The sequence below is a fragment of the Acomys minous genome, assembly GCF_964271855.1.
Source record: "Acomys minous genome assembly, chromosome: 16".
Taxonomy (NCBI): Eukaryota; Metazoa; Chordata; class Mammalia; order Rodentia; family Muridae; genus Acomys; species Acomys minous.
In genome coordinates, this window is record NC_140498.1 from 93,419,178 (window position 1) to 93,446,913 (window position 27,736).

Genomic DNA, 27,736 nt, shown 5'->3' on the forward strand with positions numbered 1-27,736 from the left:
AGGAGGTGCAGAGTAAAGACAGCCCGCTAACCGCATGCGTGCCTGCCCTGCCCAAGCTTCCTGCCCGGGTCTTCTGCATGTACCATGCATTCTGATGTCACCAAGGAATTAGTTCGGAAGAGCCGTTTGCATTTCACAGAGGAGGGAAAGCAGGCTCAGGGAAGTGGATGATGACACTTGCTCAAAGCTACCCAGATGGCAAGCTGCAGAGCTGGGATTTGAGATTGAAACCAGCCCAGTGTGACTTCCTGGCCGCCTACCAAGGGCAGGACGCTGTTGGGTTCAGAAAGGAGCGCGCAGCCAATGGGTCTTACCCAAAACTTGATCACCACCAGGCGCTCCCGGGACGCGTAAAGCAGCCAGATGCCACCTGGGTCTTCGGTTGTGACAACTGTAAAATCTGTGGCTGACTTGGCCGGGGCAATTCAAGTCTCACTGCGCTCTGTGGAAGGTGGATCAAATGATGCACAGATACAGTCCTTCCAGGTCATCTGGCTCCTGCGTTTGGGTGGTGCCAAGCATCCTGGCTGCGTCCCTAGCGCCCTGCACTTCTTTGATCCTATTGCCAAAGTTGTTCTCTCTGGGAAGTGCACCTTTGCTTGAATCTGGGGGCGACTGGCCGATCCCGGGCAACAAGGGATCCTCTGGGCATGATGATAAAAAGCAGATAAGGGGTTCCGTCAGTCTCCTTGGGGGATGTTGGCCAGCTCAGTTAGTCTCCCTGGGGGAAGATGCCCAGCCCCTTCCCTCCTGCTCGTGTTCAGTGCCGCAGCGCCCCCTTGGCCACCAGAGGCGCCCGGAAGCGGGACTCCCTGTGCGCGGGGCGGGGCGAGGGGCGGGGCGCAGCGGCACCTGGGCCGCGGGAGAGCCGGGGGTGGGCTCTTGGGGGACAGCAGGCTGCCCCCCCAGATCCGCAGCGCCGGCCGCCGGGAGCTCGGGGCTCCGGGCGCAGAAGCTGCGCTGTCACATGGGCGGCGGCGACGGGGCCGCATTTAAGCGGCCAGGGGACGGCGCCCGCCTGCAGCGCGTCCTCGGGCTCGGCTCCCGCCGGGCACCCCGCTCCCTGCTCTCCGGGGGCCCCGCACCACCCCCGCCGGGCCATGCGAGCGCGGGCCCCGCCGCGATGAGCTCGCACATCGCCAAGAGCGAGTCCAAGACGTCGCTGCTCAAGGCGGCGGCGGCGAGCGGGGGCAGCCGGGCTCCCCGCCACAGCTCTGCGCGGGACCCCGGGCTGCGTGGCCGCCGGCTGCCTGGACCCTGCCCCGGCTCGCCGCCACCGTGCGGGGATCCCAGCTCGCGGAGGCCCCTGTGCCGGCCCGTGCCGCGCGACGAGGGCGCGCGCGGGAGCCGGCGTGGGTTGCCCCAGGCGCACTGCAGGCCCCGGGAGACGCTACCGCCGGCCCGCGGGCGCGACGGGGAGGAACGGGGGCTGGCGCCGGCGCTCAGTCTACGGGGCTCCCTGCGATCGCGAGGTCGCGGGGACCCGGCTCCCGCTGGCGCCCCCGAGGCGGACCCGTTCCTCCACCGGCTGCGCCCCATACTCAGCTCCGCCTTCGGCCAGGTAAGGGCCGCGCCCCTAGCCCGCGCTCAGGGCACCGGCGCTCGGGACCCTACGGCGGCGGCGTGTCCCTGGCCCTGCTTGTTTTGCCCGGACCTCTGCCCCGGGTCCGGGCGTACCTCAGCCCATCCTGTCCTCCCGCGGCCCTGGCGCTCCGCCTCCCCCGTGTCTGATTCAGCACCCTGTGCGCTGTCCACGTTCCGGGCCTCTTCCTAGGCAGCGCGGAGGCTGCCTCGCACCTGCAGGAGCGACCTCCGCTATCCTCAGGGAGATTTCCCGGGGTCGTGAGTGGCGCCTACCCGCTCCTCTGGCCTCTGGCAACCCAAAAGAGTAAAGGGCTTGGGGTCTGGGCAGCAAAGGGGAGGGCCGGAGAGTACGCTGACTTGCTTGCAGACGTGTTACACCAGCCGTTATCTAGAGTATGCTCAAAGATCTGGGAAAAGTTAAGGGATTAGAAAAATGGGGAGGAGAAGAGATGTCTGGGCAGGCATGGGGGGGGGGGTCTGTCCAGAGCCGCAGCTCCCTCTGGAACTTTGGAGTGTTTTAAGGAAGATGGTACTCCAGACATGCCATCTGGGTGGCAGGTGGGCAATTCTGGAATAAGACCAGGATACGCAAGCCTGAGTTGGTGTGTGTTCTAGGGTCAGGAAGGCCACTCAGAGGTCAAGAGTGACTCCTTTTGTTTCCGCACGCCTTTGCCGGCAAGGATTGCAGTCAGCCAGGCGTTTACAAACAGCTTCGTCAGCTTCATTTCAGGGCTACAATGTGGGATTGTGTCGCTGGGGAGACAGGAAACCTGTGAACTTCCGAACAAAGCCAAGATTTCCTCTAGTTCCGAGTCGGTAATCGAATCGAACTCACGGAGTCAGTTCTGCAGAGGCGCAGTCAGAACGCTAGCATGGTTTCGGAAGCGGGGGGCAGGGGGGGTGTCTAAGCGTTTCTGTGGTAGGGTCTAGCGCAAAGATACCAGTCACCTCAAGCTCCCGGCTGGCTGTGCGGGATCAGCACTACGAGGAGGCCGAGTGTGTTTAGCTTCAGATCTGCGCGTTCCTTTTCAAAATACTACTCTGCAGTGGCTCGTGCAGGTGGGGCTGTTTGATGAAGGCAGCTGCACGTGGATTCGGGTTGCACGGGACTGCTGTGATGGTGTGACAGGGCCAGCGGGCTCATGACTTTATTCCCGCAGGGAGCCTTCGTTAGCCTTTCGCTGAGAGAACCGGAAACAGTGCGCAGGAGTAGAGGTTTGGATGCAGAGCCCTGCGAGAGAGAGAGCCTGGCTGCGTGCCGAGGGAGATGTTCACTGCAGTGGTGTGTGCTCCAAGGACTGGGTTGTGATCCAGGCGCTGTGTTGTGATTGGGGTGGGGGTGCGGTTTGCGATTCGCTCAGTTACCAAGCATTTCTTGAACACCTACTTTCCCCAGGCATCGGTGGTACACTAGGAAGAGAGCCGCAGAGAAAGCAGCCAAGATTTGGGCTGTTTTGGAGTCCATGACCTAGCAGTTTGGAAGGTGCCGAGTCACGGGTTGATTTGCCAGTTATTTGGGAAAAGAACCTGGCTCCCTACTCCTGCAGTATCTGCCTGCACGGGCCTAGGCGGTCAGGAACAAGCTCCTCGGTCCTTCCGACTTCCCAGGCAGTCATTAAGTGGAGACTCTTCTCCAGCCCCGTGTTCTGAAATGTCACAGGGTCACCTGAGTCATGGAGGAGCTGGAAGGACCTATGAAATATTTACTACCTCCCACTGGGAGCACCTGCCTCTGAGAGCTGCAGACCTTCTCCCTCCCCGCCCCACCCCCACAAGCACAGGTCTGAGTTTCCTGGTGACACCTCCAAGGGATCCGTGTGGATAGCAAACAAACAGCATCAACCTAGGACAACAAAGCCAGTCTGGGGATTTTTTTTTTTTTGTGTGTGTGTGTCAGAGCCTCCAGTCTCCCATGACACCACTTTTCTGCCTCGAATGTTCTGTCCTTCGAGACAGGGTGGGGACTAAGAGAAGGCAAAATGGGGTCCTGAATACAGAAATTTTCAGATGGATCCACTTAGGGCAAGATGTATTTTATTTACCTATCTGCTTATTCCTTTTTTTTTTTTCCTTATGTGAATTGCTTAATTTCATCAAGGCTTTTATTCACTTGAAAAAAGATCAATTATAATATCTCAAAGAGAATTTGGGAGATGAAATGATTTGTGCAGGCGTATGTATAGAACTCTGTCCATCCATTGTGTGCCACCGAGATAGGGCTGTAACTGTGTTGGTGCTGGTGGCGATTAACTCACAAGGCTGCGTTCTTTCTGTTGTAATAGATTGGGCACCCTAGAGGTATCAAGATAGGCTGCACATTGGGGGGCGAGTGGGGATTAAGATTCCTCCGGGGGACAGCCTGCAGGGAGACAGTGTGGCTGTCAGGTGGAGGTGTGCCCCGGTGACTGGCATGGTAGTAGGGATCCCTAGCTTCCAACTTTGTCACTTTGTGTCTCTGTGACCTTGGCAGAGATGTCTCTCCTTGGCCTTGGCTTCTTCATCCGGAAATAAGACTGAGGGAAAACTACCTCGCAGAGCTGTGGCGGGGCCTCACCCTAGATGTAGGATGTCAGAGGCCTGGCTCATAGCAGAGCAGCAGCCTGTGTCAGTGTGACTCTCTCATTAATCGTCGTTAAAGGAGCCTAGTCTGGATAAGATAAGCGCTGTGTAAGGGAAGGTGCCTTCATGCTGGCTGAAGAAGGCTTTTAACCTCAACGTCAGTGAGCATTCCCTCGCTCTCCCAGCTAAGTGCACGTCACCCAGCGGCTCAGGCAGACTATGTGGTGAGAGAGGTGACCTTGAGTAAGCGGGACACAGCCATCTGGGTCTTGGGAAACTATAATATGAACACACCTTCTGCTCCTACCCTAAAATTTGCTTATTTTTATCTGATGCACATTGGTGTTTAACTACGTGTATGTCTGTGTGAGCGTGTCGGATCCCCTGGAACAGGAGTCACAGACAGTTGTGAGCTGCCATGTGCTTGCTGGGAATTGAACCCAGGTCCTCTGGAAGAGCAGTCAGTGCTCTTAACCACTGAGCCATCTCTCCAGCCCTTTTGCTCTTACTCTAAAGCTTGACAAGACAAATGCAAACAAGACACACACATACCCAGTTCTGGTCCCACCGTGGGGAAACATCTCTCTTAGTCTTGAGGGATCATCCCAGTGTACACACAGCACATAAAAGGAGCGCAGTATCTGTGAGTGACTGAGTGACTGATGTTACCCGACTCTGGCTACCTGGCTTTCCTATCTTATGGTATGGATGCAGAGACAGCCGTCAGTGTTTGGGCCTGTGGGCTCAATTGCATCAAACCTGCGTTTTTGGTTTGGTTTGGTTTGGTTTGGTTGGTTTTCGAGACAGGGTTTCTCTGTGTGGCCCTGGCTGTTCTGGAATTTGGAACTCACTCTGTAGACCAAGCTGGCCTCGAACTCACAGCAGTCTGCCGGCCTTTGCTTCCCGAGTGCTGGGATCAAAGGCGTGCGCCACCTGTGTTTTGAAGACGAGGCCTCTGAATGTCCACTCTTGCCCCCACTGGCTCTTTTCTGTTGCCTTTCCTGTGAGGTCTGGGATGAGGGGCGTGGGGGTCGGCCTGCGGCGGCTTGCATCAGTCTTGGATGGTGGAAGTGGCTGAGTCAGTTGGATCCTCTGGGATTGTCTGGATGTCTGTGTTTGTCTCCAGCTGTTGCCGGTGATCAGCGTGGGTACCCGAGACGTCAGCCCAGAGCCCACTGTCAGAGTCTGTGTTCCTTATCTCCACAGCAACCTGGGATGCTGGCGTCATCAGCCTCCCATTTTTGAAATGAGGACACGGGCTCTGGAGAGGGCAGTGCTTGCCAGAGGTCACATAGTAAATAAACGGTAACACCTGCCACCGGAGTGTCCACAGAGAGCCAGGCATGGTGGCGCACACCTTTAATCCCAGCACTCGGGAAGCAGAGGCATGTGGATCGCTGTGAGTTCGAGGCCAGCCTGGTCTACAAAGTGAGTCCTGGACCAGAAACCCTGTTTCGAAAAAAAAAAAGTATCCACAGAGCACCCCTCATGCTGTACCCAAGCTTTCACCCTGAGCATCTGGGGGTTACCCCAGTTCATATGCTGCTGGTAGATGATCTGACCAGGACCTAAGGCCCGCCCTCTCCTAATCAGGGCTAAGCAGCAACAGGCTCGTCCCTTTCACCTTCTGATGCTATTATTCCATTAGAGTGTGGCTCTACAATGTGTGCATGAGGAGGGGAGGTGCCAAGGTGCTCTTCCATTCTTAAAGGAAACACTAACCACTGCCCAGCCCAGCCCAGCGGCAGGAGACTCTAAAACCCCATTACCCCATAACCGGGCCCCCTGGACCCCTAGCTGACCTTAAGCCTCAATACTGTCAACCCTACTCTTAGCCCAAAGCAGAATGGACTTTGAATTTTTAAACATTCATTCACTTAAATCATGTATATGACAGGTGTGGTGGCCACACCTTTAATCCCAGCCCTTGAGAGGCGGCGGCAGGTGGATATAGAAGTTCGAGGCCAGCCTGGTCTACACAGTGTGTTCCAGGACAGCCAGGGCTACATAGTGAGACCCTGAACCATCAAACAAAAATGAACCAGTAAAATGTTCCTGTGTGTTCACTCTAGTGTGCATGCATTTGTATGTGTGTGTGCGAGCGCGTGCTTGTATGCATGCCTGTGTGTGCATATGTGAGTGTGCATGCATATGTGTGCACACCTGTGTGCATGTGTGTGCATATGGGTCAGAAGACAACTTTCAGGAGTTGGTTCTCTCCTTCCTGCCTGTGGGTCTCAGGGATCCAGTTCAGCTTCTAAGGCTCAGCAGTAAGCACTTTGACCCACTGGGCAATCCTAAGCGCCCTCGGAATGGGCTTTCTTAAAGCCTGTGGTTGGTTTTGCTGTCTTCTGTCTCCTGTTTCCAAGGACAGAGGCACACGTAGCCAAGGTCGATAAAGCACCTGTTATGGCGGGGACTGGCCTGCAGGGGGCAGGAGTCACCAGCGCTAAGTAAGTGGCTAATGAACCGATGCCGCGGCTGGCCCTTTAAGATCAGTGCTAGGCAGAGAAAGGGGACAGGTTTAAGGTGCCAGACACTAGGTGGAGCCTTGTGTGAGTTCTGTTTCATTAGCTATCCATAAAAGCTTAAGGGCGGGGGGGGGGGGGGGGGTTGTTCTCGGAGAGTCTGAGAAACAAGCTCCAAAAGTCCGGTGTAAATCAAGTCCTGGGCATGCCCTTTCGACAGCGTTCCAAGCTCTGAACCACGTCCTCAGTGAGTCCTTTGTCTTTTCTTTCTTTTTTAAAGATTCGTTTATTTTAACTTTATGTGTATGAGTGTTTTTCCTGCCTGCAAGTATGCATACCACACATGTGCCTGGTGCCTTCAGAGCTCAGAAAAAAGGACATTGACTCCCCTGGAACTGGAGTTACAGTGGTTGTGAGCAGCCATGTGGGTGCTGGGAGCCAAACGCTGGTCCTCTCTGCAAGAGCAGCCGCAGGTGCACCTGACCACTGAGCCATCTCCCAGCCCTTCTCAGCGGGTCTTAATGCAAACTACAGGTCTACAGGACCCTGTTACCTAGTGACTAGGCAGCCCAGGTAACTCAGAGACCTACCTACATCCACTGAGGCTCCAACAGTGTCTGGTCTCCCTTAGCTTTTATCTGTGATAGTTAAACAGCCGGCCCTTCCCTGCCTCGCGACCTCCTGCTTGGATGTAAACTCCCGCCGCTGCCGCTTCTCCTCAGTGAGGTCCCCAGAGCCAAGGCCAGCACCCGGCACATAAACACTGGGCAAAAGATACTTCCCTCTTCCACTTCAATAATTACTTATCAGCGCGTATTATGTACCACAGGCTTTCCTGTGTGCACTTTATTAGCCAGCCAGGGAAAGTCCCATTTTCTAACGGAGGAAACTGAAGCTCAGGAAAGGAAGGTGATTACAGATAGAGCCAGGGCTCAACCTCAGACACCCCCCCACACACGACCCTTCCCTGCTTATCAGAGGCCACTGGCCCTGCCCCCTGGACCAGCAGAGTGCTTCCTTTATGCTGTTGTGCATTTGTAAACTGCCCGTTCTTCCCTTCCCAGCTCCCTGGCATCTGTTTTGTTTTCCAAGACAGGGTCTCTCTGTGTAGCCTTGGCTGTCCCTCTGTAGACCAAACTGGCCTCGAACTCAGAGATCCGCCTGCCTCTGCCTCCTGACACTGAGATTAACGGCGTGTGCCACCACTCCCCCGCCTGGCGCTCCCTGGCATCTTTACCCTCCTTCCTGCCACTCAGGCTCGTCCTTTGTCCTCAGGGAGGGGCCTCTCCCCACCCCCCTCCTCCAGGCATATGGTCCAAACAAGGCATCAACAGCCTTAGGCAGAGCGTGGTGGCACACACCTTTAATCCCAGCACTCAGAGTAAGAAGCGAGTCCAGGACAGCCAAGGCTACACAGAGAAACCCTGTCTCAAAAAACAAACAAAAAACACAAAGAAACAGCCTGGGCTAAACCATTCCCAAGGCGCAGCGGCACACAGCACCACAGCCATAGTGAATCAGCCAGCAGTCTCCTTTTTAGCCTTCTAGGAGGAAGCTTGTGCCACCCACTGGGCTACGCACCCAGCCAACTTCCCTCATGAGAGTTCTGACTGGACAACCAAACAGGACAAAAGTTTCTGGGAGAGGAGGCAGTCTGGGCCGAAGTCTGTGATTGCATCAAGGCCTGGGCGTGGGTCAACCTCCTGATCGCTCTCTCTGGTGCCCCCTGCTGGGGGAAAAGCTGGATGCAAGAAAACAGGACCGCTCCGGTGGGTATCCGCCTACAACTGCAGCTCTCAAACCGGGACATCCGGAGGCGTGAGGATTCTCTCGCCAAAGCAAGAAGTTGTTGGGACAAGAATATCCAGTCATTTGTAAAGTTCCAGCTGTGGGACTTGGAGGACCATTTTTTTTTAAAGGGCAGCCTCCCTGTTCTGGACTCGAACGAAGCCAGTGAAAGACTCTTGGTCAGGATTAGGCAGAAGATGAAAAAGACCAGAGACCTTGGCTGTCCCCTGTGTGCCAGCGCCGCCTTCATCCCGCTCCCCTCAGAGCCATCTCTTGCTTTCCCGAGGGTCAGGGAGCTTTTACAGAGCAGAGGGAGCATAAGGGAGAAGCCGAGTGCAGCTGTGCCGCCAGCCCTGGAGCCTCGTTCCGTGTCAACGATGAGGCAAGTGTGGAAAACGGAGCGTAATAGAGACGTCACAAGATCTCCCAGGCCCTCAACTGAGAACCACCTTGCTGTCCATCCAGCCGGAATTGCCAGTGGCTGATGAGGCATGCTTGTCCGGCTCGGTGCTCTTCAGGCGAGACGTACATCTCCCTGGGGCCCTGTATGTGCATGCATGTGTATGGGGTGAGTGTGTGTGTGTGTGTGTGTGTGTGTGTGTGTGTGTGTGTGTGTGTGTGTGTGCACGCACGCGCTGTGAGGCACCCTGGCTTTGGGGGCCCAAACTAGCCAGCTTTCCCCCTTCTGGGTCTGCTGGCCTAATCCCCAGCTACAGCTGGCACCTTAGGTCCCCCTCCCCAGGGCAATTTCCCTGCATATTTGGCAGCGTGGAAAGGAGGGGCTGAGGGAAAGGGAGAGAAGCAGAGAGGGGACTCGGCTCTAATGCTCTAATCTGATGTTGATGATCGGGAAGGCTTCCCAGCGGCCAATCTACTCTCCGGGGGATTTTTTCAGTGCCATGCACTTTCCCCTTCCGCCTTTGTCTCCTTAAGAAAGTGACCAGAAAGTTAAACCTAGACACACAAACACACATCCAAACCACCAGAAGAAGAAGAAAAAAATAAAAAATAAAAATATCATCAGAAGCAGCCAGGCAGACAGACGAGCACGCGCGCGCTGGGGCTCAGCTCTGTCCTGGAGGAAGAGCGGCTGCCGGCAGAGAGTGGCTGGGGTTGACGGTGACCCAGAACCGAGGTCTTCTGGTCCCCCAGGAGCCTCCTTCATGGACCCAGAGACTGCCCAAGGGGCTGCGTCAGTGTAGGATGGGCAACTGTGTCAAATCACCGTTAAGAAACCTCTCGAGAAAGGTATGTTTCGGGGGCCCCCAAATCCTGGGGCTGAGGTTGGAGGCGGCATCTTGCTGCCTCCCTCAGAGGGCATGGAACGGGTGGGCAGCTGGTGGTCTCCGTCCTCCCCAGGGTGTCTGTCCAAAACCATAACCCCATTCCAACTTCCAGACAGCCCCCCGCCCCCCGCCCCCCATCAGCGCGCAGATTCTTACGTTCTAGGCGGGCTCAGAGCTAAAGTCAGGCCTTAAGGCTGCCCCGGGTCTGGGAAGGCCAATATTTGGGATTCACACACGAGCTAAGAAAGAGTTCATGCGACTCTGGGGCTTCTGTGGTGTAGCGTGTAAAGGCTGGAGTCTCAGGATATCAGTACGTAGCCACCCTAGACCCTAAAGAGTCAGACCGTTCAGGAGCAGGTCCCAGGCTCAGAGGGTCTGCGCTCTCTAAGCCAGCGGTCCGCAACCTTCCTGACGCTAACGCTATGGCCCTTTAACACAGCTCTTCATGTTGTGGTGATGACACACACACCCCCAGCCTAAAATAATTTCCATTGCTACTTCATAACTCTATTTTTGCTACTGTTATGAATCGTAATGTAAATATTTTCTGGAGATAAAAGTTTGCTGGAGGGGTCAAGACCCAGCAGTTGAGAACCACTAATCTAAGACTTGAACCCTGTGGGGTTGAAGGAACCGCATTGGACCAGGTCGTCTGAGGGCCCAGGATGGCTTCTTTTGAGAAACAGGGTGCCCAAGAGATATGTGGGTCAGGAGTCTATGTGAGTGCCTCTTTTCTGAGTGGGTTTATTGCTTATACTCCAAGATAGTATTCGTTTGCAAGGATTCCTTTGGGAAAAGCGAGGGTTTCTCTCCCTCGAACGTCTTTAGAAAGGTCTGGGTAGCATCCACAGTGTGTTTGTTTCAGGGGCCTCTGCCCCCGTTGCTAGCCCGTAGTCAAGTCATAGACTGATAAAGATATTTTGCCTCTAGTGTTTTCATTTTCCAAATAAGAAATGCGGTTGCCCATTGAGGGGGCGGGGATTGGAGGGTCAGGTGACTTACGTACGGTCTTGGATTGGCTGTTGGGGCCTTCACTCAGGTCCCCTCCCATCTTCCCCTGTTAGGTTTCTGGCCTCTCAATTTAGGGCACTTGGGGCTTTTTACCCTGTCGTCTTCCTCGTTTGGCTAAGCTGCTCACGTCAAATTCCATTTAATCTTCGCTATTCCTTGCATTGCTCCGAGGCCTGGCGCTTCCATTGTGTCTCACAGCCTGTGGTTCTCTTAGGGGAGGCTTCTGCCTCCGAAGTGATTTCGGGGAGCTGATCCGAATGAGAGGATCACAGGCGAAGGCCAACGCAGCGGGTCCTAAGCCCGAGGGCCCCCTGCCTCCTGACATCTTCTCTCCCTCTGCTGAGTGCTTATGTCAGACCACACAGTCTCCTCTTTCTGGCCATGTGATCTGGGACAAATTACTTACCTTTCCGAGACTTAGTTCCTTTGCCCACCAATTGCTGACAGCTACCTACCTCTCCCAAAGGGTGTGTATCAACCGGGATCCATCCCCCAGAGCCTTATACATCACCCTCGCCTGATGTGTTGCTCTTTTGTGTTAGTTTTGTTCTGCCTTTTAGATACAGGGGCTTACTCTGACACCTAGGCCCCAGCATCTTGAGAATTGGGAGTACAGGTGTGAGCCAGTGTGGTTGGTTTATAATATTGAATCTTTCTTTCTTTCTTTTTTAAATGTTTTTATTTTTATTTAAAGATTTATTTATTTATTATCTTGTATACAGTGCTCTGCTTGCATGTACTCCTGCAAGCCAGAAGAGGGCGCCATATCACACTACAGATGGTTATGAGCCACCATGTGGTTGCTGGGAATTGAACTCAGGACCTTTGGAAGAGCAGGTGGCACTCTTAACCATTGAGCCATCTCTCCAGCCCCTTTTTTCTTTTTTCAAGACAGGGTTTCTCTGTGTAGCCTTGGTTGTGCTGGACTTGCTTTGTAGGCCAGGTTGGCTTCGAACTCACAGAGAGGCACCTGCCTCAGTCTCCCGAGTGCTGGGATTAAAGGCAAGCTCAGCTTGAACCTTTTTCTTTTTTCTTCTCTGTCTCTCTGTCTGTCTGCCTGCCTGCCTGTCTCTCCCTCTCCCTCTCCCTCTCCCTCTCTGGTTTGGTTTTAGTTTTCTTTTGTTTGAGACAAAGTTTCACCATGTAGCCATGACTGGCCAGGAGTTCACTGTGTAGACCAGGCTGGCCTCAAATTCACACATCTCCTGCCTCTGCCTCCAAAGTACTAGGATTAAAGGTGTGCATCACCAGGCCCAGCCCCTAATATTTAACGCTCAAAATGATTGTGCGTTCTGCCCAGGGCCAGGTGTATAGTCCGAGACACGTGTTAAGGATTATCGCTGTCCTTAGCAATGTCATCTGAGCGGAAGGATAGAACAGAAACGTGGCTTTGTTTTTGTTTTTTGAGATGAGGCTTCTGTTTGTAGCCCAGGCTGGCCCCAAAACTTGCTCTGTAGCCCAGGCTAGGCTGGAACTCAAGATGCTCCTGCTTTAGCTGATACCTGTTAGAAAGACAGCAGAGACATGAGCGCCCACACCCAGCTAGGATTCATTACCCAGAGCCTCCTGCATGCTAAGCCTGTGCCTCTACCACTGAGCCGCAGTGCATCGGGCAAGGCTCGGAGTCCACTGGATGAGTCATCGTAAATCTTAAACACCATTTCTCTTTCTGGGTTATTTAACAACATAGGAGACAGCTGCCATCTCACTTGCTCTTTTCTACTGAATATCCTCTCGGCCAGTTTGCAGAGCAGGGAGCTGGGCACAGAGATAAGAGTGTCCGAGGTCACTCTTGTCACTAGCAAGCAGAGCTGGGATTTGGAGCCTGCACTGTGTGAAGTCAGACCTGCTATATCTCGAGCACGTTTTTTTCTCTCTCCCACGGCCAGAAATGTTATTCATAAATTCCAAAATATGACCTTCGAGGCCGTCTGGTCGGATTTCCTACTCTGTGCAGCAAAATGCCGCCTCTACCTCATTAGGCACACATCCTTCAAGCTCTCCTTGACCATGAACAGACGGGGGAAGTTTTGATCTGTGTGCTCCCCCTCCTGTCCCACTCCGCCCGCCCCCCCCCCCCCCCCGCCAGCTTGTATTGTTAGCAAGCCAGAGGTCACGATGTTTCTCTAATACGTTGGCCTCTCCTGTTTCCGGGCCAGATATTATTGGCCCCTGGTTCTGCTTCTTGAGTGCAAGCTAGACATGGGACTAGGTAGCCTGCTTCCGGCCCCAAGCTGAGCAGGACCAGCCTGTCAGGTGCCATCATCGCCGGCTAGAGAAGAACGGCCGCCTCCTGGGGCAACTTGGTGCCAGGCAGAGTTATAATCAAGAGAAGCAGTGGAAATTCCCCAGCCACCACTGGTTTATTCTTGGTGGGAGCGCGTTCCTCTCTGTCCTTCTCGTTTCTTTGCTGATTGGCAGATGTTCCCCCACTTCCTCAGGAGCCGGAAGGAAAATGCCTTCTGCCTCCCGACATCTCTTAACTTGCTCTACCAGTGTCATCACTGGCGGCGGCATCCTTGCCGTAACTACGGCAACTTCATTTATTTGGCTCTTACTGTGTTCCGAACACCGTGCAAAGCACTGTATAGGCAGTAGCTCACTCACTAGATGCTCACAAGACACAGATGGCTACGCCTAAGTATACAAGGAGGATGCTGGGGCCCAGGGAGATGAGGAGCTGCTTCAGGTCACACAGCCAGCAGCAAGTGGCAGAGCCAGAGCTTTCCCTAAGATGGTGCATAGAACCAATGCACTAAACCCTGTTAGGATTCTGTGCCAGTGGCTGCTGCTGCTGCTCCTCTTCCTCCTCCTCTTTCTCCTCCTTCTCCTTCCTCCTCCTCCTCCTCCTCCTCCTCCTTGGGCTGTGCTTCTCCTGAGACAGCATGTGTGAGATTCAGGCAGAAACAGAAAGTCTGCTTTTCCACAGACATCTCCAACAAGATTACGTCCTGAAGCCGGTTCCACCCGTCCAGTCCCGGACTTGCCATGAACTGCTTCTTCTCAGAGGGGAGGGCTCTCTGGTCCTTATTAGCTCCAACACAGGTCCAGAAGTGTGAGCCAGTGGAGCAGAGATTCGAGCTAGAATGGGCCTTGGTTCTGTTGACTTCCGTTGTGCTGAGAGATTTCCTACAACTGACTGACCCCTGAGCCTTGGTCTGAGTCACTGCGTCCCCTTTGAGGACCTGAAATACTGTTTTTCCCTCTCCAGGTCTAGAAGGGGTTTAGGGTGTTGGAAGGACTGAGAAGCACGTCTCCATCAACAGCCCCCCCCCCCCCATGAGGGCTTAGGGGAGAAGCACAGCATGAGAGGACAGGCAGATGAGGGAAGACCCAACAGAACAAGCTGCCCCCGTCCACATGTGACCTTTGCTTAGCTAGAGGCAGCTTAGTTGGAAGAGGGTGGACGGGATGGTGAGCATACAGCTGGGTCTCAGGCAGAGAGATCTCCCAGCGACCCTGCCTGTCCTCGGGAAGATTCTGCGACAGACTCCCACACTGAAGAGAGGCTGTGTCCCTTGCAAGGCACAGTGCTGGGAGGCCCAGGTCGAGCCACGTGTTGTGTCTGGACACTGCTTCTGTCCTAAGGGGCAATGCTGACTTTTTATAACTGTGTGGGAATCGGCAGGGAGGACGAAAGGCCAGCCAGGGCCCAAGAGCACAGCTATATTCGGTCAGCCGGCAAGGCCCCTGACTCAGCCTCCTGAGGTCTAGGAGGCCAAGCCAGCCTGGGCATGGAGCCAGGGAAAGAGGGAGGAAAGGAAAATTGCTGGAAGACAGCCCAGTCATGCCGTCACAAGCAGGTGGAATCTGGGTACCAGTGGGTCTTGTCTGAGTGCAGTAAGTAGGGCCACCCATTTAGAGCCAGCACACAGCATCCATTTTGCGCTCATCCCCACCTCTCACCACTTACCTGTCTCCTTTGTCAGCGATGGCATCTGCTTGTGACCTCCTTTTTTATTTTTTTATTTATTTATTTATTTTTGGTTTTTCGAGACAGGGTCTCTCTGTGTAGCCTTGGCTGTCCTGGACCCACTTTGTAGACCAGGCTGGCCTCAAAGTCACAGCGATCTGCCTGCCTCTGCCTCCCGAGTGCTGGGATTAAAGGCGTGCGCCACCACGCCCGGCTGCTTGTGACCTCCTTACAGAGGCTGTTTGTTAACCAGCTTTGCTCACTCTCCTGACTGGGAGGCAGGGCAGGGGGCAGTTCCAGCTAGGGCAGGGTCTGATTCTGTCGGGGCTGGGAGACAGGATGTAGGTCCTGGGGGTGGGGGTGGGGTTGGGCTGGGACCCTGGGAACACTTGGGGAAAGGGACATGGTTCTATGTGACACTCTTGAGTTAGGGTAGCTGCCTCCCTCTGAACTGCATGCACACAGTGTACGAATCTCTGTATATAAATGTGTGTGTGTGTGTGTGTGTGTGTGTGTGTGTGTGTGTGTGTGCACGCATCCTACTTCAAGCATCACGTCTAGCTCTTCACGGGACCAACTATTTCAGCCAAGGATTGGATTCTACACCCGCTGGACAGTTAGATCCCTGCCCTTGTACGCGTTAACGCCCTCAAAACTTCACCACGTGACTCTCAAGAAGCTTCTAGACTCAGCAGCCAGGCCGGTGCTGGGAGGGCCCCGGGGAGCAGGGAGGTGACTCCTCCTCGCCTCTCTTTTTGGTTTGTTTGGTGCTGGCTGAAGATGCGGCGGGAGGAGAAGAGCAGCTACATGGTGGTGCAGACGAGTGAGGACGGGCTGGCGGATGGCGGTGAGCTTCCTGGACCCCTCGCGATGCTGGCCCAGAACTGTGCCGTCATGCACAACCTGCTGGGTCCTGCCTGCATTTTCCTCCGGAAGGGTTTCGCTGAGAACAGACAACCTGTACGTAAGTCGGCCCAGTGCAGCCAGCAGAACCGGGCTTCATAGGGCGTGCGGAGGTGCTGGGAAGGAAAGCGGCCCTGTGCTCAAACCCCGGACTTGACGGTCTGATCCTGGAAGTCTCCCGCTCATGGCTCCAAAGCGAGTCTGTATCAACCAGCGGGAAATAACTAAAGCAGGGGGGGGGGGGGGGCTGGAGAGATGGCTTGATGGTTAAGAGCACTGGTTGTTCTTCTAAAGGACCTGGGTTCGGTTCCTGGCACACACTTGGTGGCTAACAGCCATCTGTGACGCCAGTCTCAGGGGACCCGATGTCCTCTTCTACCCCCATGCCCACCAGGCATGCACATCATACACATATATTCGTGCAGACAAAACACGCATACACATACAAAATAAAACAAATATTTACAAAAATGTTTTAAAAACAAAATAATACCAAGGCTACACAGAGAAACCTTCTCTTGAAAAACCAAAAATAAATAAATAAATAAATAAAAATAAAAGCAGAGGCTGAGAGATAGTAAAGGGTCTGTGTTTAGTCCCCACACCCACTAAAAAGCTGTGTATTGTGATGGGTGCTTGTAATTCCCAGCCAAATGCTGGGGGTCAGACACAGGAAGATCCCTGAGGTTCCCAGGCCTAAAACCGGTGAACCTCAGGTCTCAGTGAGCGACCTTGTCTCAAACCGTAAGGTGGATGGGGCTGGGGACAGGCTGGCAAGATGGCTCAGTGGTGCTGCTCTTTCAGGAGACCTGAATTCAGTTCCCAGCTCACAACTGGCTCTAACTGCAGCTCCATGGAGATCTACTGCCACCTTCTGGCCACCAAGGGCACCTGCACTCATGTACGTGTGCATAAATAACCCATAACTTAAAAAATTATAAGGTGGCTGGGAGGTGGTGACGGCGCACGCCTTTAATCCCAGCACTTGAGAGGCAGAGGCAGGAGGATCGCTGTGAGTTCGAGGCCACCCTGGTCTACAGAGTGAGTGCCAGGACAGCCAAGGCTACACAGAGAAACCCTGTCTCGAAAAAACAAAACAACAACAACAAATACACACACACACACACAGAGTTATATATGGTGAAAGGACAGCATCTAAGGTTGACTCCTGTCTTCCACTTGTGCATTCCTACGTATGCAACCGTACACACCTGCACGAGCTCTCACACCTTCACACACACCTGTGCACACACACCTACCTGTGTCTACACACACCTTCACACATGTCTGCACACACACACACCTGCACATGCATAGATAAATAAATAAGCATATATCTTTACAATGCACCCACAGTATGGTGAGGAAAGCAACGCTATGCCAAGTGTCTCGGTGCATTGCCTCACGAAAGCCCCAGTTCCCAAGGCAGGTACCTTCTGTCACCCCCATTTCACATGTGGGGAAACTGAGTCTGGTGCATTTGAGGTCACACCAGCAAGTGTCAGAGACCGGGTTCAAACTCGGCCTAATTCTGCAGTTCCTGTGTTCTTACCATCAACGCTGTGTGCTCAGCTGGTGTCCTGGTGTGCTACACTGTGATAGCCAAGGAAGCAGCCGCCGACCACATGTGGCTGTTGACCTCTAGGAATGTGGCTAGTGAGCAGGATTATTAATTTTATTTTGTTTTAATTAAAAACTCTTGTTTTTGCTGAGGATTGAGCTTAGGGTCTTGAATAGGCTACGGATTTTCTGAACTACACCCGAGCCCTCCAATTCAGATATAAGTAGCCATGTGTGGTTGGTGGCTACAGTGCTGAACATCCCCCTACAGGCATCCTGGGTTGTCACAGAGAAGCGGGTGGTGGGGCTGTTATGGATGCAAACATTTGTAGATTGCATTGATTGCATTTCACATACTTAAGTGTGTGACCCTCGACTAGGAGGTAGCAGCTACAAGCTTTGCACCTGGCTCTGTCTGACTTTGGGTTCTCCTAACTGCACAAACTTGGAAGGGAGGAGATATGTTCCCAAGGCTGCCTGCCCTCCCCCGGCCCCGGGATTGGTGCCTGTACCAGTGTGTAACCCTGACTACTCCAGAACACAACACAGGTCCCTCTACTGCCCTTACGGTGGGCTGGGGGCCGGAGTGTGAGCCTGGGAGCGGCCACCAGGAGTGCTGTTGCAGGCTCACTGGGAAGGAGTGCCTTGCTTGGGATCTGGGAACACAAAAAGAGTGAAGAGCCTGTGCTGAGGGTCTGCGGTGTGAATTTCCTCCCCAGACCTGCAGAAGACCTCAGCCCAGGAAGAGCAGCAAGTTGCCTGGGGGGTGGGGCTTGGGGGGGGTTGGGGTTGGGGTGAGGGGGTGGGGAAGACTGATTCTAGCTCAGTAGCTGATCCCACTGAGTGTAGTTTGCATACTTGTGTACACATGTATATAAGGTCAGCTCCCCTTTTCCTTGGATCCCCACATTTGGGGATTCAAGCAACAGAGGATCAAAAATAATATTTTTGTTTTGTTTTGCTTTTTTTTTTTTTCCCTTGAGACAGACTCTCTCTGTATAACCTTGGCTGTCCTGGACTCACTTTGTAGACCAGGCTGGCCTCGAACTCACAGCGATCCGCCCGCCTCTGCCTCCCGAGTGCTGGGATTAAAGGCGTGCGCCACCACGCCCGGCCCTTGTTTTGTTTTTTGAGACAGGGTTTCTCTGTGTAGCCTTGGCTGTCCTGGACTCACTTTGTAGACCAGGCTGGCCTCGAACTCTCAGCGATGTGCCTGCCTCTGCCTCCCGAGTGCTGGGATTAAAGGCGTGCGCCACCGCGCCCAGCTCAAAAAAAAAAATTTTTTTTTTTAAACTGGCATCTGAGGCTGGCAAGATGGCTTAGCAGATAAAAGTGCTTGGTAACAAATCCGATGACCTGAGTTCGATCCCCAGGACTCACACGCTGGAAGGCAAGAACTCACTCTTTTTTGTTTTGTTTTGTTTTGAGACAGGATTTCTCTGTGTAGCCTTGGCTGTCCTGGACTCGCTTTGTAGACCAGGCTGGCCTCGAACTCACAGCGATCCGCCTGCCTCTGCCTCCCAAGTGCTGGAAGAACTGACTCTTATAAGTTGTCTTCTGACACACACACACACACACACACACACACACACACACACAATCCAAAATAAACATTTCAAAACGTTTCATCTGGAGTTCGAGCCCCAGATGTTAAGAGCACTTGCTGTCCTCAGAGATGACCTGAGTTTACTCCCCCAAACTTACCTGAAGCTCACAACTGTCTGTAACTCCAGTTCCAAGCGATCCTGCGTCCTTTTCTGGCCTGTGTGAGCACCAGGCATGCAGGTGGTGCACATGGAAAAACACTCATATGCATCAAATAAAAACAAATCTTTAAAAAAGATTTTAAGTAGAAAATAAAACCTTGTATCTGCCCTGAAAACACACAGATTATTTTTTTTTGTTCACCTTTTCCTAAACAATACAACAGTACAGCAACTATTTGCACCGCACTTGCATTGTATAAATAGAATAAGCCATCTCCAGCCGAGGAGGAGGTATGCAAATTATATGCAAATCAGCATGCCATTTTATGTAAAGGACTTGAGCATCTTTGGATTTTTGGCGTGCCTGGGGTTTCTGGAATCAGTCCCCCACTGATAGTGAGGGATGACTGTACTCAATTATTTTCACTTACTGTTAATATCGTACATGGAAACACATCTTTTTGGCTACCCAAGAATGTCCCGGGAACATATATTTCTGTCTGAGAGCAGGAGTGACCCTTGTGCCACATACACTCTGCCAGCCTTTTAAGGGAAAATCCCTGCAGCAGTGTCACATCCATTTGAGCAACTTTTTCCCATCGCCTCCCATGTCCCCTGGGAGGGACCTGAGGAGTCTGTGGCCTGCTCATTCCAAACTCGCATACACTTTGGACATCAACGCAACCTTTTCCTTTGGACACAACCCTCTGACAGGGTGCCTGTATCCGGGTGCCATTGTTTCTGGGCACCATTGTCTCTGAGGCGCCACTGACTGAGACAACTTTTGTGGGCAGCTGAGATGCCGCACATTCACTATAGCGCCCCTTCTGTCTGTATTATTAATGACGTGGGGAGCCATTACCTGCTGTGAGCCTCCTTAGGGTAGCCAGACCTGCCTCATACGCCCCCACCTGAGGCAGAGAGCTGAAACATGCCTCTCATATCCTGTCTTTTTCCTGGGCGGGCCTGGGTTAACGGCTGTCACCATTAGGAACCTTCCCCGCGGAGGCTTCTCTGGCAGCAGTTTTAGTACCTGGATGCAGGGCGGGGGGGGGGGGGGGGTTGGTTCCTTATAGGGACAGGGGCCCTGTAAAAGGATGCAGATACGTGTTTTAGAAACTGGCAGCCTCCAGGTCCTGTGCTGTGTCCTATAATGGGACAGGGTACAGGCATGGGGTCACATTGGGGGAAGGTGGGGGCAGTGCCCAGGCTCCACCTCTTCCTCACATACCCTGAACCCTCCCTTTCTTCTCTTGGGGTTGCCTGCATGGCCTCTACGTGCTCTCCTCCTGTAGCCCCACCCCTCTCCCATCATCCTCAGGCTTCTGCAGCTAGGCTCCTCCTGGTACCGTGGGGTGGTCTCTTTGCTCTCTGATGTCTTCCCCCGGCCCTATTTGATTTACAGGTTTTTGCCTCTGGACTGGCTTTGTTCCCAACTCATTCTTGAGTCTGGAGAAGGATGCAGCGCTTCGGTGGCCCAGTCTATGCGGGGACTGTTGGGTGTGGGACACCTCTGTTAATGTCCTCTGATTTGGGGGCTGCATATTTTCCCCTCAAGGTCCAGACAGACCTCTGCTCGGTTCCCATCACCTCCCACCTTGTGCCCGCTGCCACTTGGATGCCCCATTGGGTGGGCATATTGTAAGTCCAAGGTCTCTTGCTGCAGCTAATGTGACGTGTTCTCTTGTTTTCAGGACAGATCATTACGACCAGAAGAGATCGAAGGTAAAGTCAAGCCCTCGGGAAAGGGCAGCTCAACCCCAAAGGAAAATGTGGGTGGGTTTTGGGTTTGGGCTTTTTGTTTTTGGCTTATTTTTGTTTTTTTGAGACAGGGTTTCTCTGTATAGCCGTGACTGTCCTGGAGTCACTTTATAGACCAGGCTGGCCTCGAACTCACAGCAATCTGCCTGCCTCTGCCTCCCGAGCGCTGGGATTAAAGGCGTGCGCCATCACGCCCGGCCCTGATTTAGTTTTTTAAGACAGGATTTCTCTACCTGCAATTCACTACGTAGAGTAGTCTGGCCTTGAACTCATAGAGATCCACCTGCCTCTAAGTGTTGGTGAGAGGAGAAAGGAGAGGCAGATTCATCTTAATAGTCTGGCCCACCCCCCGACACACACACACACACACAGCAGGGACACATTTTGCAGAGAGCCCTGGGCAGGCGAGAGGCCTAGAGGACACCAGGGTCTACCTGTCTGAGCTGGCCCTGGACTGCCATTACCTTAGACAGTCTTTTTTTTTTTTTTTTTTTTTTTGAGACAGGGTTTCTCTGTGTAGCCTTGGCTGTCGTGGATTCGCTTTGTAGACCAGCTTGGCCTCGAACTCACAGAGCTCTGCCTGCCTCTGCCTCCCAAGTGCCATGGAGATTCACCTGTCTCTTCCTCCCAAATGCTGGGATTAAAGGCGTGTGCCACCACGCCCGGTTTACCTTGGACGGTCTTTGGGTCCTATCTCTGACCGCATCTGCCCCCCACCCCCACCCCCAGAGCTCCGAGAGGCCTTTCGAGAATTTGACAAGGACAGGGACGGCTACATCAACTGCCGGGACCTGGGGAACTGCATGCGCACCATGGGCTACATGCCCACCGAGATGGAGCTCATAGAGCTCTCCCAGCAGATCAACATGAACCGTGAGTCCCTCGCCCTCCGGGTCACGCAGGCCTGGGCTCAGCTCCTGTATCCAGTTCCATGGTCCAGTTACAAACAGATAAAAAAGCTTAGGGCGTGGGTCAGCCTAAAACCTGGCTCACAATAAGAAGTCAGGGGACGCTGTTAGTGTTCCGAGAGCCTGTTTGCTCATCTGGCTTCTACGGAGACAGGGACCTGGGTTCGAGGCATTTGTTAGATAAAGGAGGGAGCAGGAGAGTGGGGAGGGGAAGGGCCCACGCAAGGGGCAGTGGAGTGTACGCCTCCTCAAGGAGCTCAGATAGACTGGGGACACTGGGGACAGGATGTAGAAAAGTTGATAGTGCGCTTGCCTAGCAGGTTCAAAGCCCTGGGTTCGGTCCTCAGGAATGCATAAACCAGGCTTGGAGCTCGAGGACATGGGGGAGGGGTTGGCCAGCAAGCCCCAGGGATCCTCCTGTCTCTTCCCCCCACTGCTGCGAGCATACATCCCAGACTGCCAGTCAGCAGTGGGGAGATGGAGATTGTCTTGTTATAAGTGAAAATCCCAAATGTTCGATTTTTACCCATAAAGACTCAGAAGCCAGATGCTGGGGTGAAAGCCTGCTAGCTCAGAGAGGCAGAGAAAGCACCCAGCTGACCTTCCTACTCAGCTCAGGTCTCAGAGGAAAAAAGCCCCAAAAGCTCACTAGTTCAGCTGACAGGCCAGGAGGCAAAAGCCAAGAGCTAAAAGCCAAAGAGCTTGCTAGCTCACAGCTCAAATGCCCCCAACGGGGCTGGAGAGATGGCTCGGAGGCTAAGAGCACAGGCTACTCTTCCAAAGATGCTGAGTTCAATTCGCAGCAACCGCATGGTAGCTCACGACCATCTGTAATGAGATCTGGCGCCCTCTTCTGGTGTGCAGGTGTACAAGCAGGTGCAACACTGTATACATAATAAATATTTTTTTAAAAAAGCTCAAAAGCCCCTTCTTATCCACGCTGTCTTAAATACCCTTCAACTCAAAGTCCCTCCTATTAACTAATCCCTGTCAGCTGGTTTCTTGCTCCACCTCTTGAGATGAAAGAGACCAAGGAGTCTGCTTAGTGAGAGTCGGGCAATGGGTGGGTTGAGACTAACTTGGTCCCTTCTTTTTTGCCCCAGTGGGTGGCCATGTGGATTTTGATGACTTTGTGGAACTAATGGGACCTAAACTCCTGGCAGAGACAGCAGATATGATCGGTGTAAAGGAACTGAGAGACGCCTTCCGGGAGGTGAGCGGCAGGTGGTGGTGCGTGGGGTGGGGCATGCTGAGTCCCGGGTCCTGGTCCTAGCCCCTTGGCCCTGGGGACACCGCCCAGCCTTGAGGCCTGCTGCCCATCCACTCACGCAGCCCTCTGACCCTCTTCCCCACTCTCTAGTTTGACACCAACGGCGATGGGGAGATAAGCACTAGCGAGCTGCGGGAGGCCATGAGAAAGCTTCTGGGTCATCAGGTGGGACATCGAGACATAGAGGAAATTATCCGCGACGTGGACCTCAACGGGGATGGTCGAGTGGACTTTGAAGGTAGGCGGGGCTTGGGAACAGGGGTGTGGACTTTGAAGGTGGGCGGGGCTTGGGAACGGGGGTGTGGACTTTGAAGGTGGGCGGGGCTTGGGAACGGGGGTGTGTCCAACTTGAGTCCTTGTGCCTTGCTCTTCTTCCTTGTCTTCCTCCCCATCTTACCTGTGCATCCTCTGGTCCCACCCCGTCTCCGTCTGTGTATCCATCTCTTTGCCCATCACCCATATTTTTCACCCGTTCATTTCTTTGTCTGTGCAGATGTCCATTCAGGTTTTTTTTTTATCGTCTCTGAAAGCCATCCATCCTTCCCGCAGCACACCCCCACTCACGCGTTCACCTCAGTAGCCGTGTTCCCGCCCACATCTCCACGTCCACCCGTGCCTCTGTGTTTTTTGTTTTATAGTCACACGCTTCCGTATTTCCGCTGATCTCCCTGTCTGTTCGGTCATTTCCGCATCGATCCTGTACCCATCAATCATTCGTCTATCCTTGTGCCCGTCTGCCCAACCGTCCCTATCTGTCTTTTTGCCCACTATTTTCTGAGCGCCACACTCCTCGGCCTGACCTTTGACCCCACGGCTCACGTTCCCAGTCACAGCGTCCACTATTGCTTCACTCTGAAATGCTCAAGCTATGGGAGCCCGCAAGGCCTTCCCGTGACTAGGCCGTTCTTTGTGCCGGGTGCCTTTCATTTTATCATCCACTTGGGAGAAATTGTTTTAATTGTACTAATTGGTTGACGAGTGTGTGTGTGTGTGTGTTCACACACACATCCCATGGCACGAGTTAGGACCAGCCTCCAGGAGTTAGGTTCTTTTCTTCCTTCCAGCGGGCCCTGGGGCTCGAGCTCGGGTGTTTACTCTTGGCAGTGCCTTTACCTCCTGAGCCACCTCGCTCGCCCTTGAGTGAAATTCTATTCATTTTCCAAGACGCAGTAGTAGGACTGCTCCCCAGAGCACCCCGTCTGTCTGCTGCACACTGAGCCTCCTCTTTTCTGGCTGCTGTATCATTTCAAGCCCATCCCTCATGCCTGTTCCTCACCCTGTACCCAGTGGCTGCCCTGCTCCGCTCTGAGAGAAGAGGAACCCAGGGTTCTTTTGTTGGTTTGTTTGTTTTTCGAGACAGGGTTCCTCGGTGTAACTCACTTTGTAGAACTCACAGCGATCCGCCTGCCTCTGCCTCCCGAGTGCTGGGATTAAAGGCGTGCGCCACCTCCACCCGGCTTACCCAGTGTTCTTTTGTTTGTTTGTTTGTAGACAGAGTTTATTTTTTTTATTTTATTAACTTATTCAGATTACAACTCAATTGTTTTTTTTTAATAGTTTTTTAAAAGATTTATTTATTTATTATTATATACACAGTGTTCTGACTGCACATACATCTGCAGGCCAGAAGAGGACACCAGATCACATTTTAGATGGCTGTGGGCCACCATGTGGTTGCTGGGAATTGAACTCATGACCTCTGGAAGAGCAGTCAGTGCCCTTAACCTTTGAGCCATCTCTCCAGCCCTACAACTCAATTGTTATCCCATCACTTGAGACAGGGTTTAACCCAGTGTTCTGTATCTCAACGTTTCCTGCACAATAACCGCCTCACATATAGCTAATACTCACTAGGCAGCTATTCTTCTGTCTTTTTGAGACAGGGTTTCACTCTGTAGCCCTAGATGGCCTGACATTTGAGCCGGGCGTGGTGGCGCATGACTTTAATCCCAGCACTCGGGGGCAGAGGCAGGCGCATGGCTGTGAGTTCGAGGCCAGCCTGGTCTACAAAGTGGGTCCAGGACAGCCAAGGCTACATAAAGAAACCCTGTCTCGAAAAACCAAATAAATATAATAATAATAATAATAATAATAATAATAATAATAATAATAATAATAATAATAATTTTATGGTTGGGGGCTTACCACAACATGAGGAACTATATTTAAGGGCCTCAGCATTAGGAAGATTGAGAACCACTGGTCTAGACCAGGCTGCTTTTAAAATCACAGCAATCCACCTGCCTCTGCCTCCTGAGGCTGGGATTAAACGTGTCAGCCGACAAGACACACCTGACATAATCGGCAGGCATTTTTAAAGGGATTGATAAAATTCACACAACCCTCTATTACATACACACCATGGGTTTGTCACGGGTCACTTTATATCATTACCTCTTTATTCTCATGATGCTATGGCCCTCACCGTTATTACCTCAGGGTAAACCTGAGAACACGGATCGCTGTGAGTTCAAGGCCAGCCTGGTCGCCAAAGTGAGTCCAGGAGAGCCAAGGCTAACACACAGAGAGACCCTGTCTCGAAAACACACACACACACACACACACACACACACACACACACACACACACGAAAAGAAAAAGCCAGGCACAGTGGCAACATAGAGAGACCCTGCCTCAAAACAAACAAGCAAACCAACTTGCTTGTCGGGGTACAGAGGCAGGTTGGCGTTTCAGCCGCTGCTCATCCCGGTGGGTGCCCCCATTCTTGGCACTGTGGGAGATGGAAGAAAGAAGTAACATGTTCCACTCATGCTCCGGGAACCTGCCTTCTGCGTAGAAAGCCAAGATGGATGTGCGCTGACACGTGCCCAGAGCACAGGGCTCAGGAGGTCTCCTTTGGGAACAGCCTGCCATCAAGGGAAGACAGAGTGGGTAGAAGCCACCACAGTTGGATCTGGAATCTAAGGGCTGGAGAGGTGGCTCAGGTATTAAGAGCACCTGACTCTGACTGTTGCCGACAGCTCACATTCCTCAGCCCACAACAGCCAGGGCACCTAACGGCCTCGGCCTCTTCTGCACTCACAGCATGCGCATACCACAGCACACGCACAATTGAAAACGAAGAGCCAGCAGGGCGGGCGCAGTGGCTCAGCACGCCCATAATCCCAGCAGAGGCAGGTGGAGGTGGGCGGATCTCTGTGAGTTTGAGGCCAACCTGGTCTCAAAGCCAGTTCAGGCCAGCTAAGGCTACACAGAGAAACCTAGAAAAAAGAAACGCAGGGGGAGAGAGAGAGAGAGAGAGAGAGAGAGAGAGAGAGAGAGAGAGAAGAAAGATAGCCTGGTGGTGGCAGCGGTGGATGCCTTTAATCTCACTTCTCCTGAGGCAGAGGTAGGTGAATCTCTGTGAGTTTCAGGGGCAGCTGGGTCTACAGAGTGAGTCCAGTTCCAGGACAGCCATGGCTGCACAGAGAGACCCTGGCTCAAAAAACCAGACACACACACACACACACACACACACACACACACACACACACACACACATATTTTAAATAAACAAGAGACTATTTATCCCAACGAGTTGAAAGTGTCTGTCAATGTAGACCCCTGAATATGGATGCTTATTGCTGCTTTACTAACAATTGCCAAAACTTAGGCACAGCTAAGATGTCCCTGAGTCAATGAATTAAAAAACTAAACAAAAAACCAAACCCAACAGACCAAACAAACAAACAAAACCCCACAAAACAGTGATAATCCTAAATACTGACTGCGCTGGAAGTATCCGGCTGCATCAGACTGGGCGCGCAGTGAGGCCTCCCCATCGCGGGGGGGCGAGCTCTGGGGATGTCTGCAGGGGCCAGGCTTGCCAGCCACTCACAGCTGCTTTGCAAAGATGCAGTGTGGGGGTGGCAGACAGCACAGCCTCCGAACAGGGGCGACGAGGAGAGGCCTGGCGACTCGGTGGCCTGTACTGGCTCCTGACCGCCACTGTCTGTCCCCCTCACAGAGTTTGTCCGGATGATGTCTCGCTGAGGCCGCCCAGGGGCTCCTCCAGGACTGCCAACTCCCACAGGCGGGGAGCAGAGCCGAGCCGAGCTCGCCTCACCCCGCAGTAGCTGCCGAGAGAGCCCAGGATGTACTGGCGGATGGGGCCTGCCTGCACCCCGGGGGAGGTGCCCACCCCGGACCCCCACCCCTCCGCACTGTGAAAGACTCACCACTCCTGCAACTGGAAAAGGGGGCGCCCGCCGGCGAGGAGGCCACAGTGCCGGTAGAGGACATGCAGGGCGCCGCGTGCCATGTGCCCAGCCGCTGCTGCTGGCTGGGTGGGCCAGGGAGCCAGCCAGCAGACCCCACACAGCATGTCTGCCCCAGGGCAGAGCCTTTCAGCGCCCTCCTGAGCTCTATGCCGGTCCCAGCTCGCCTAGCCCTTTGATCTCAGAACCAATAAAACAAAAACAAAACAAACGGATGATGAGGGTCTCTCTGCTTTGGGCCTGGTTAGAGGACGGTCACCTTTTCCCAAGATCTGTGTGCCCAGAACTGGATGGATTTTCTTTTTTTTTTTTTGGTTTTTCGAGACAGGGTTTCTCTGTGTAGCCTTGGCTGTCCTGGACTCGCTTTGTAGACCAGGCTGGCCTCGAACTCGCAGCGATCTGCCCGCCTCTGCCTCCCGAGTGCTGGGATTAAAGGCGTGCGCCACCACGCCCAGTTTACCTAGCAACTTTCGTTCTCATATATTACATAAGTCAAAAATTTGGTGATTTGTTTTATTTTGAGACAGGGTTTCTCTGTTTAGCCCCGGCGACTGCCTCTGTACACCAAGCTGGCCTAGAACTCAGAGACCTCTGCCTATGCCTCTTGAGTACTGGGAATTAGGGGAAATGTGGTGTATTTTAAGAGGGAGACTGCTGTGGTTATTTAGCTGGTCAGCTGCCCCCCAAAAAGATTCAGTTCTTGCTGGGCGTGGTGGCGCACACCTTTAATCCCAGCACTCAGGAGGCAGAGGCAGGCGGATCACTGTGAGTTCGAGGACAGCCTGGTCTACAAAGTGAGTCC

General features: G+C 53.3%; 1 protein-coding gene across 3 annotated transcripts; it reads left to right on the forward strand.

Moving 5' to 3' along the window:
• Positions 1-868: 868 nt before the first annotated feature.
• CABP1 (calcium binding protein 1) lies at positions 869-27,145 on the forward strand. Of its 3 annotated transcripts, none has more exons than XM_084762197.1 (7): positions 869-1,561; positions 15,390-15,569; positions 20,473-20,503; positions 21,269-21,412; positions 22,551-22,660; positions 22,808-22,955; positions 26,685-27,145. In XM_084762197.1, the coding sequence occupies exons 1-7, from the start codon at positions 968-970 to the stop codon at positions 26,708-26,710; spliced, it is 1,233 nt and encodes a 410-aa protein (XP_084618323.1). In that variant the 5' UTR covers positions 869-967; the 3' UTR covers positions 26,711-27,145. The 3 variants fall into 3 exon arrangements, with proteins under 3 accessions (XP_084618323.1, XP_084618321.1, XP_084618322.1); XM_084762196.1 differs by lacking the exon at positions 869-1,561 and adding an exon at positions 9,588-9,647; XM_084762195.1 differs by lacking the exon at positions 15,390-15,569 and having other exon boundaries at positions 875-1,561.
• The last annotated feature ends 591 nt before the right edge of the window (positions 27,146-27,736 follow it).